Below are 11,729 nucleotides of genomic sequence, written 5' to 3' on the forward strand. Positions count from 1 at the left end.
AAAATCAAAAATTCCCATTCGAGTTGCCAACTGGAGCAGAGGACCTGATTCACCATTCAGCTCTACGCCAACCACTTCACCAGTGGCTAGCAATCCTCGTAGGTCGTCACGCATACCCAAAATGCCAATACCAATCTACACAGAACCAAAAATTTCAAAGGAAAAAAAGTAACATTCAAAGAGCCTTCAACTTCGAAGTCAAACAGAGGAGATAGATCTCGTAAAACTCAAACGGTAGATGAAGCACTGAGCTTATTTGGTATGCGAGACTACAGCTCTATAGGTGATCTAGGAAAAACTATAGAAAGACGTAGAAAAGAAAGGGAAAAGGAGAAAACAAACAACCCGTCAACTTTGATAGAATCAAGTTCAAATCAAGATACTAAACAAAACAAGTCCAAAAAAAGCAAACCCAGTAGTTCTACGCAATCTCTGACAAAGGGGGACTACCCTAGCTTTGAGCTATGCAATATAATTTGCATGAGAGCGGAAATGAAAGAAATAAACGGCAATATTGTACAAAGTACATTCTCTGATTCATTTTTTTCGAAAAACTTTTGGCAAAATCTTGCAAAATTTTGTCCTAACTTGGTGAATATTGACGTGCCAACTAACATTAACCTTGCACCCGGCTCAATACACATTCATTACGATAGTTACGCGGACCGATTTGTTTATAATATCATCACAAAACAAAAAGTTTCAAAAAATGAGTTGATAGCAAAAGTTTACCAATCGCTCATTTTACTAAGAAACCATGCCGTAGAAAACCATTTGACCCAAATTTTTGTACCAAGACTAGGCGTTGGTCTTGATTTAGTGCCCTGGAAAGCAGTGAAGCAAATTTTTCAGAATATCTTTGGACAAACAGCGCTAAAGGTTGTGATAGTTTTTCCAACAGCAATTATTTGAGCTTGAATATCTCGCAAACTTAACAACAATTATAATCAAACATTAAGCAAACGTGGTCCCCATGGCTTCATCATATTATCTGTCAATAATTACAGGCAGGTTGTACCATTTGGGCAAATAAAATATGAGAAAAACTAACAAAAATACAAAAACATAACAGAACTGAATTTTTAACCACACTTTGAAAAGCACACAAGTTACAACTGATAAACAAATAACCTCAAAAAAAGCTCACAAAGCCTTCAAAAATATGCCAGGGGGCAGGAATTGACAAAAAATGCAAAAGTTTTAAGTTAAAAACTCAAGAAAAACGGAAAAAACACCCAAAATGTAGAAAAAACGCAAAAAATGCCCGTTTTTGCCCAAAAATACGCAAAGTTCTATGTGAAGGAGTCCCAGTAGGCACACCAAACCCTACCATTGTCTGCACCAATTGCTACTGTGAATGCCTGCCACGTTTGCTGAAATTTGAACAATAAGGCTACGAGTTATTAGACTTTTGTCAAAAAGAGAAAAAAATGGAAAAATTGGAAATTTAGGATTTTTCCATAGGCTATTTTCCCAACTTATAATGTCACTAGAGGTACGAAATTTGGCCTGGAGTCCCGTCTTGAACCATACTGAAAGGAATTAGGAACAAAAATTCCCTACTTATTATAAGTTAGGAGAACTGACCACCAAAAATCGCGAAAAATCGGACCCTAAAAAATGCGACTTTTTTCTAATGAAAAGGTAGCCCTAGAAAACTGAAAAACAAATCACCATTTCTGACCACACTCAAATCAAGTTCACATCGATACCTAACTGCATGCAAAAAATCTCCTTAAAATTCGTTTTATTTGCAGAGTTATACACCTTTCGTGGTCAAAAATTTTTAGACCTCAAAAATCTCCATTTTTGCCGAATTTCGATATCTTTACAACCAATATAAAAAAACACATTTTACCTTGTTTTTTTGGCCCAGTATCGAACTTGGTTAGTACAAAACCAAATCCACTCCAGTGAAAGGTCAAATGTTGCTAACTGTTTTGCATTTTGAACTTTAATCGGATGTCCAAAATTTGACCCCGAAAAATGGGTTAAAAATTGGCAAATTGCAAGTTATCTCACAAGTTACTCGTTAAATCAACGCAAAAACCACATTACAACTACGCTTTGTTCTGATTGTTAACTAGAAACTCAATTATCATGCAGTTAAAGCCTAACATCAAAACAAATTTTCACTCCAACTTGTTAACACTAGATGTGAAAAATAGCTTAAATTCTGCAACTTACAAACAGAGAAGCGACAGGCCCTTCTACACGGCGAGTTTGCCTCCGTTGTTGAACCCTACCCTGAGTTATAGCCTTCCACGCTTTTTCCTGCTGTTGGGGGCTAATAAATGTAGAGACAGAGAGTAACGAAGTCCATTGGTTGTCTTGCGCAGGAGTCAAAACACAATGGTAACATCCAAACGGTAAATAAATAGTGTCACCAGGAAGCTGCCACCCTTGCACGCAGCTAGTTTTGAGCTTTGGTATTAACATTAAAAGGCTCTGAAGTGTTCCACTCAGTCTCTCGAACTCACTGGCTAACTTTCCAGGAGAAAGAAAAATCCATAACTTTTTTGAGGTGCCGTGAAGGGTTATAAAAGCGTCTGCAGGATCTTCCCAGTCGCAATGAAAACTTGTATACTGCTTGCCGCAGCTTAAAACATTAAACCCAAATGACCAGGGTGCCTTTGTGTAACCATCAGGAAGTGAAAAATTGATAAAACTCTCCGTTTTCGAAGGTAAACAATCATTATAGATTGGAGTTTTAAAATAACCAGTTTTCTCTTGATTGCATGTAAACTTCTTTAGAACTGTCGAAAATTTTGATGCACTATACAGAGATTGCTAAAACGACAAACAAAAACGCTGATAAATGGCCTAGCCCATGCTAAAAATCTTTACAAAATGAACTTCTATACTTACATCTAAATTTTTCTCTTTGTAACGAATTAAAGGCTCGCGAATAATAAAGGGCTGATTGCGTACAATTTCATGCCCCAAGCCTTCCCTTACAGTAGGAATTTCACTTCTTATAGCTTCAGAAATGGCCTCAAGTTTATCCCTTTGATCTGAAATACACCAATCTAGATTAGTAGCGAAAAGAAGCAAACAGCCAAGTAAAATTAATTTAACACACTAGAACAATTGCACAGAAACTTTAAATTTCCCCGCATGTAATGATAAAACAACACACGTTACGTTAACGCAAAAGGCTCAGTACAAGTGCTTACTAATTACCTCACGTAAGATTAAACCCATCATACGTACTTAACAACAAACATGCTGTATACTACTTGTAACTATTTAACTACTTCGTAGCTAAATTTAAATGCAAAAACATACGCAGTCAGAACTTAACTCTGTCATTCTAATTCCCCAGTCTGCGAATCAATGATCGCATACTTCTTAGCGCTGCAGTAAGAATTAGTAATAGAGGCAATAGCAACACGAGCAAGATCCAGGAAAAGTCATAAGACTGCTCTGATTGCCCATCAGTTGGAAGCCCATCAGTTGGAAGAACAGGACAGATCGGAGCTTGATCCCGAGTAGAAAAAATTGTCAAGCCTGACTGATCCCAATAATGGGTTCCATTTAAGCAACAGAGTACGCCGAATACCCCAAAGGAAATGTTGAAACACATTTTCAACTGAAAAACTCAATCCACTTTTAGCTACCAATTTCTTCAGATGGGAATCGAAGTCTACTGAAGTGAACAAAATAAAATTAAGTGAAAAAGATAGAAGTGATTAAAATTTATTATTACAAAACTCTCAGCGGTAAACATTGCAAAACAAGGCAACAAAAACATCATAACATGATCACAGGATCATCAGTAATCTCTGTTGCTCTCATCAGAATCATCCGAGTAGTTTTCTATCATTTCTCTCATGGACCACCTAAGCAGCACAAATGTAAATGTATTTAGGAAAATGCGCTTAACCCGGTTGGTGGGATGCAGCATAATTGCGGCAATACTGTTTGAAATCGATAAAAACATGGCATTCACGCAAGTTGAGGAAAATCGAGAAAACGCAGAAAGTTTGTCAAAAGGAGTAATATTCAACGAAAATTCGAAAATTCTCCTAGCGGAAAAATTTGTTCCTGTTGAATTTCTCATTCCCTTTCCGCAGTACAACTTTACAGTGAAGACAGACCTTGAAAAACTGCTCAGAAAACTTAAAAACATGTGGCATAAACCATCTCTTTTCTGTCCTCTAAATTTTTCCACAAACTTTCAACATAATACGACTGAATTCAACGTGGATTGGATTCTGCGAAAAATTGAGAATGAAGTGGCAATTGCTAGAACAGAGGTTAGCTACCTGCATAATGAGACACAGCACTTCTTGGAAGCATTGAAAAACACAGTTCCTAACCGCAAAAAACGAGCAGCGCCAGTAGTTCTAGCAGGTTTGGCGGCAATCGGAGTTTTTGGAGGAGGAATTGCTTTCGGATCATCCGGTAGCTGCGGAATTATTGGAGTATTTGGAGGATGTCACGATAAAGCGAAGAAAAATGCAGAAAACATTCAAAAACTGGCCGACTATACAGAACAGATAGCGACCTACGTCTCACTTGTAAAATCAGAGACAGACGACAAATTTTTTCTCATTTCGAATGAACTGGCCACTCTGCACAAGATTCAAAATGAACTTATTGAGAACCAGAACAGAAACTGGGAAATAATTCGGAAGCAGTTTGAAGTTTTCGAGAAAAACGTTAGATTGCTCCAAGATTGTGATCAATTACTTTTTTCAAATCAGCAGATAAACTTTAATTTTGACACTGCGGCATCGTTACTCAATATGGTATACTCAGATGTCAAAAGCTATAGAGCTGCACTTACTGGATATCGCATGAATCTACTCAATTCAATACCAACACTGTTACAGAAAAGATTACCGATGTCCTTAGTACCCCGAGATTCCCTGATGAAAATTCTAGACTATGTTGCACGCGAACAGATGAACGCTCGTGACCGACTTACCCTAGCAATTCCCATGGATGATCTCTTGTCTTACTATAATGCAGAACTGTTGACGGATGCACTATCGATTAAGGAAGGGCTACTTTTAACTCTTGCAATCCCCTTGGCTTCTCGTCAAACAGTTTTCACAGTTTTTACCGCAAAAATTGTACCAATGCCACAAAAAGACACTGGAAGTGCAATTAGATGGAAAATAGAAGCTCCATACTTGGCTGTATCAGAGGACTCTATGGAAACAGCAGTGCTAAGCAAAGATCAACTAGGAAAATGTTTAGGATCTTCCAACTACAGAATTTGTCATGAGAGAATTCCAACGGAGTTGGGACACTCCTCATGTCTAGCCACACTCTTTTTCGGAACGACTATGGACGCTTTTGTAACATGTCCAACCGAAAATGTTGTTTTACCAGTGATTGAGGCTGCAGAGAACCTAGGATATGGTATCTGGGTAATCTTGTCAGCGACGGACACATTTACCATGCGAGAGTCTTCCATGGATAGTTCAAACGCTCTCCAAGTCAGAACTTACCCTGGTTGCCAAATATGTATTATCACATTGGAATGTGGCAAGCAAATTACAACTCCACACTTGAAAATTAGATCTGACCTAGGAAGCTGTCACAAGATTCCAGCAATTAAAATTCAAGTAGAACTTTCTGATCCTCTCAAGCATTTACTGACTGAAGTGCCAGAAATAGACCAACTCCCATATTTCAACAATAAAGATCAGGCCAGCCTTACTCTTATTAGACAAGTGCAAGAAAAATTAATAAAAATGCCGTCAATGAGAAAAACAGAGAACCTTGCAGAGATAGCCATGCCCATCGCCATTCAAATGACACATTTGAAACCTGTTTTGAGTAACACCTTTGAGAGCTACATGCCGTTTAAATACGCGCTCCTTATGGGAGTGGTATCATTCCTAGTTTCACTGGTCTTGCACTTACTATGCATGTATCTTTATCACAGATTTAGCTCTGTACGTCGTTTAGTCCCGAACTTTATGAAGGTCGGTAAAGAAAAGGTTCCAGTCAAACCAATGGTCGTAGTGGACAGAACTCACTTTCGAAAAATAGCAGGAGAGAGAGATAAGTGGGAAAAGCGTGCACATGTTGTCATGAAAAAGTCCAAATCGGAAAACAGCCTTAGAGCCCCTGACAATGAAAGGGAGGAAGAGCTTACGGAGCGGAGAAAAAGTCTATGCTCGGTATATACAAAAGGTGACTCTATAAACGACTTCGAAGAAGTCAATGTGTAAATTATTCATTTATAAAATGTCTATCCTTCTATATTTGAAACTTTCTGTAAATCATTCATTAATATTTCAAAAAATTTGGACTCAATTAAGCTGTGGTAAATTGGTGTAATGACATATCTGTAGCCGTATACTCTTAATTTTTTTAAAAAAAATAATATGCTGAAAGCAAAAAAGAGGGAGCTAGTGTGATATCCTTGGATATCAAGTAGTCCTTAAAAGGATTGTTTTGATGATCATAGAGTTAATAAACATTTGGTTGTTTTAAGTTACATTTCTTAACCGGTACATTTAAATTATACAAGTATATTTGTTGTTAAATTTACTATGCTGTAAACTACTGTACTCAATGCCCATATATGCTTCTGTTGAATCCGGATAAATATTTAATGAATACACATAACAAAAGTAACCTACTGAAAGCTATTATTTAATAAGGGAGAGAGAGAATAAAGTCTTGAGAACAGTTGGTTGTTTTAAAGAGAAGAAAACCGTGATCCACCACTCCGAAGAGCCTTAAGAGCTCAGGCTGAAAGTTAGACAAGATTATTAGTAATGGTGGCATTCTTATTTTGGAGTTAAGTTCTCACTGATGAAGATACTCTTTCTCTAGTTTTAGAAAAAGTGATACTGAATGTGATTTCCATTAATTAAATAAAATTAATGTTCATGTGGAAAAAAAACATGTGGAAACCATGCTTTGTTGGTGTGGTGTATTCAGGTTTCTTTCGCTTACTGACCAGGTGTGACTGAATAATTTATGGACAGCATTTCTTTAGCTATCGAGTTTGTTTGCTGAATAATGTATATAGAGTTACTTGAAAGTAAATACAGTCCAAATACCCACCAATTCTTTCTCTAATCGGATATTTGATTGAGGCCATTGCGCACCGTTTATCAAGAGGTCATTTCCGCTTATTTAAGCTCAATTAAATAGAGGTTATTGATTTCGAAAGTATTGAGCTATTTATATTTATTACTGTTTTCCATCGTATTCAGTTATATTGCATCTATTTGATACTAGCCTGTTAATCTATATTTTGCTATCATTTTGCCTGGAAACAAAGGTCCGACAATATTCCTACAAATAGTGTATCATTTTATCGTTTTAAGATGCCAATGACCGATCATAAAATATACGAAATCCGAGTTTACAAATGCAAACCAGAGGAGTTTCAATCTTATGTCAAGTTAGTCTGCTCACCAGACTATGATGTCCGGATGCAGCTATCAGCGCCCTATGGAATGTGGAGATCCGAAATTGGGAACCTGAACGAACTATTCCATATTTGGACATATGACAATCTTGAGTCCCGGGCAGTTGTCAGGAAGAACTTGAATGACAACGAAAGTTGGAAGGCCTTGTTTCCAAAACTTGCAGCCAAATGGACTGCTCAAACAAGTCATGTGGCTAGAGCCGTTTCACGAGTATCTCTGGAATCCAAGTTTCAAAATGGAGCCTTTTTCTACCTCTACACTGAAGATGAAAGTTGTACTTCTTTGAGCATCGATGCCAAATTTCAGAATTGTATTGCGCTGCTGGGAGCTTTCAAGGTAAATGAGCCCGTGGATAAGTTTTCTAAAGTGCTGCATTTAATACTATGATATGTAATGTTAAGTGTTTAATCCATGTGCACTCAACATCGAAATCTTGAAAAATACGGCAGAAATTGTGGACCAGGGAGAAAAAATTCCCAGAAAACTGCCATGTCTCTTCCCCCAATCAGGCTGCAGCAGTCTATTGTTAATAATTCCTCGCGAACAAAATTTTAAGCCATTTTTTAGATCCTGTTCTTTTTTAACAACTCGAATTTGGTATCCGTTTTGATGTTTCTATTTAATTGCCCCTGAGCGTAGTTTTAAGGAACTATAGTAAACCTGTTTGTCTCTTTATGCAAAATGTTTTGCGTAAATACTTTGTTCTATAGTATTCTTTGAATTCTCGAGTGACTTTTGATGCTTGACTTGATCTAAATTGTAACCGAACATACTAATTGCGCGTGCGCATAGATGGAGCTTGAGTCAGTGTAATTAGTGTTTATGGTCTCAGATTCCGCCTGGAGACAGTGAGTTTAAACTTTATAAAGGAAAATATGGTACTCGGTATTTGACATCTTGCATGTTAAAACTTGCAGGTAAAATTTTCAACGTAGTGATTTGATTCTAGTGATATTATAGAAATAAGTATTTCAGAAAGAGCGTTCCTACTTAATAGCTGTGATTAATGCTGATGTCACAATCTATCTATAGGTCAGGGTGGCACTTCATTGATTTTAGTCCTTGTTTTTAACATTGAACAAAAGATAGAACACTTAAGTCCCATTTTTCAGTAGCCCACCTCCCCTCCATTTGACTCCAATTGCCCCGAGTTGTTAAATTAATTGCTGCGATAGCTGGGTTGAGTTCCTTTTGGCCTCCTCTTGGTTTTCGGAAGATCTGTTCACCTTTTTTGCTTGGCATTGAAAGTCAAATTAGAGGAGTGATTTTTGTCACGGTGGAGTAGTTAAAGTTGGGTGGAGGAGATTAGGCGAAAACTCGGTTAGGCAAACACAATTTTTGTAGCCCTTATGCAAAAAACTTTTAGCTAAAGTTTCGTGGACAATAGGCGAATATCAATTAAAGCACTTAAAGACGGTACTCAAAAATCCACTTGACGCGATGAAGTACTCAAGTTTCCCTGAGTAATAGCCTACTAATGCAGTAACATATAAAAAATATATTGAGATTTGCAGCATTTTAGTTTAGGTCCATCCAGCAATTATTTCAACATTTTTCTCGAAATTTTCTTGGCTCCAATTTCTATAGAATAAAAGCGTGAAAAGGTTTTTTGATATTATCTCTACTCTTTCCGCCGTTTTTACCCGAATACTACCAATGGCTGCACAAATGTAATATTTTGCAAAGAAATAGTACATTTTAAATGTGTTATGTTAATCATTTTTGTATAGAGACGATTGTGAGGGATACTTGATTACTTTATTGCGTAAAATTGATTTTGGAGTACCGTCTTCATGTGCGTTTTAATAAGTATTCGTCTAGTGCACGCACAACTTGAGTTGATAGTTTTTGCCTGATGACTACAAATTTTTTTTTGCCCAATATCTCATCTCCCAATGAAAGCAGCGAAAAAACAAGCAATTTTAATGCATGATTTTTGTCAACCTGCTTTTGAAGTGGAGAAGGCTTCTGTTGTTTGAATAGTTTTCGGTTTTTGAACCAGAACTCTTTTCATGTTAGGCATGTCGACTTCCGTTTGCACTGTTTTTGCTCTTGAGTTTTTCGCGAATACTATTAGAGGCAATATAAGTGTTCTAATGGCGCTTAGTAGAAATATTTTAATCCCCTAATGGGCGGTTAATGATTATATGATTTTGGAGTTCTTTGTTTTCAAAGAACACTAGTCCATTTTTTTTCACCCATATTTGTTGTTCTAATTGTCCTTGCCCTTGTTCGCTTACCCTTTAATTCGAGCTCCAGTTGAACCTTTTTTTTGAACGCTGTAAATATTTGTGAAAACATTGGATTTTTCTTTTTGCCATTTTTGTTCCTTTTGAGTATCGGCATGTGATCTCACCAGTGACAGGTCACATTGGGTTATTAATAAGCCGAAAGTTAACGCATTTAACATATTCAATTGATTTGAATTGTTTTGACGGCTTTGAAACTTTTTTTCAGTAAATGTTAGTTTTTTGTTCCTTTTGCACCTTGTCTTCACGTAATCTCAATTAAATTGGATTTTATCACCGTTCTTTTGCAAGAAAATTTGATCCATTTACTGTTTTTGCAGCTAATAGGGTTCATACATAAACACCATTTGTTTCCAAACAGTTACTGTGAACTTCGTGAACTAATTCCATCGTTTGTTGGTTGGATATTTGACTTCGGGCCGCTTTTGAGATTTAACGGAATTAATTCCAGTTGTCACTGGGTCTTGTGGTTCCGTTGGAGCCAGCTTTTATTGATTACGGGCTAGCATTATCAGTTCCAGAGCAGTGTAATTTATCGGTCTAATTGGCGCCTAGTTTAATTTAAAAAAGGTCAACGTTAAAGTGCGCCGATTTTGTTTTGTCTTCAATGTTTTATACGGGAAGCTCGCATTTAGGATAGAAAAATTTTAACGCAATTGGATGATCCAAAGTTGGCCAAAATGAATAGGGGGGGACTCAATTTGCAAAGACTTTTGCTGGTAATGTTTCTGTGAAAATGGGACTTGTAAGCGATTTGGTGGGAAATTACAAAAAAGTCGGAAAAAGTTGGGGGACTTTCAAAACTGATTTTTATCCGCTACCCATGACCACAAAATCACAAAAATATTGATCCTCGTAGCTTTGAAAATAAGCGAAATAGAATTGACGCTACAAAAACGCCATCATGTCGCCAGTACGGGCTTCGTTCCATTTCGTTTCTTGGCCATTAGAAGTAAATTGGAAACTTTGTAGGCCATTTACATCTGTTGAGGGAATCTGAAATCTTGAATTAATTTTTTCTGGAATCAAGTTCTGAGTGATGGCATCAATCAGATCTATTCGGGTTATGCCGCAAGTGCGCTATGCGCCCTCAGTTTCGGATCACGTTCAATTACAGCCCGTATATCTCACTGTGTTAATATAGAATATGAGTTTGGTGTACAATTAATCAAATAATATGCATCCACTAAACGGGGGGATGGGGATACAAACGGAAAGATCCTGCTATTCTTAAAATAACTCTGGATCGATGAAGCCAACATTGTTTAGGTTTTCCTGGGTGGTCCATGTGGTGCCAGATATTTCGTATTGAATGCCAGATCTCTCAACGACATTGAAGAATTCCTGGAAGAAAACCAGAAAGATCTATCTAGACACAAAATTGTAGCCACACTGCTTCACGCCCTGCCTGTATCACCTCTGAGATGAAAAAATTGTTGATATCATGTCGAGCCAACGCTGCTACCAAATAAAATAAATTCTTTTGATTTGACCCATTTTGTGCGTTTAGTATTGAACTCGTTTGATAATTTATTTCAACGTTAATTCCTCAATATATTGCTACCATATTTAACGTAGCCCCTAAGCACATGAATTGAAATACGTTCTGTGTAATAAACTTGAAACTGAAAAAAATGATGGGTAACAATTTGTTTAGTGGAGCTGGCTGGGCATGATGATATTTTGTGTTTGCCCTTAGAATATGTTGTTTTTAGCCTTCATATTCCTAATGGTAATAATTGAGTTCTTAATTCTGTAATACACTACTTAAAGAAATTTGTGTACATAATTGTTCTTTATTAATTTCAATCAAAGTTGAGTCGTCTACTCCAGCCTTGTTGGAAATTTAACTGAAGGAAAGTTGGGATACTCCGTGAAATTCGAAAATATGCTGAGAAGTGTTTAATTGCTCTCAGACGAATTGGTAGCAATTTGCTCCTGTTGGTCTTTTCCATGCCATGTGTTTTGATCGTTTTCCATTTCTCCGAGTTGACATTTCTACTCAAATGGGGAATTAAACTGGTAAAGCCCGAGGACATAAAGTTGATGTGTTGTTCTGTCAGGTTTAATAGTG

The 11,729-nt window shown here is 37.1% G+C and overlaps 1 protein-coding gene across 1 annotated transcript; it reads left to right on the forward strand.

Moving 5' to 3' along the window:
* The first annotated feature begins 6,348 nt into the window (after positions 1-6,348).
* LOC142358156 (protein NipSnap homolog 3A-like) lies at positions 6,349-11,454 on the forward strand. Its single transcript, XM_075409617.1, has 2 exons — positions 6,349-7,742; positions 10,925-11,454. The coding sequence occupies exons 1-2, from the start codon at positions 7,302-7,304 to the stop codon at positions 11,081-11,083; spliced, it is 600 nt and encodes a 199-aa protein (XP_075265732.1). The 5' UTR covers positions 6,349-7,301; the 3' UTR covers positions 11,084-11,454.
* The last annotated feature ends 275 nt before the right edge of the window (positions 11,455-11,729 follow it).

This window comes from Convolutriloba macropyga, unplaced genomic scaffold (assembly GCF_964194025.1).
Source record: "Convolutriloba macropyga unplaced genomic scaffold, txConMacr16.3 SCAFFOLD_909, whole genome shotgun sequence".
Lineage (NCBI taxonomy): Eukaryota > Metazoa > Xenacoelomorpha > Acoela > Convolutidae > Convolutriloba > Convolutriloba macropyga.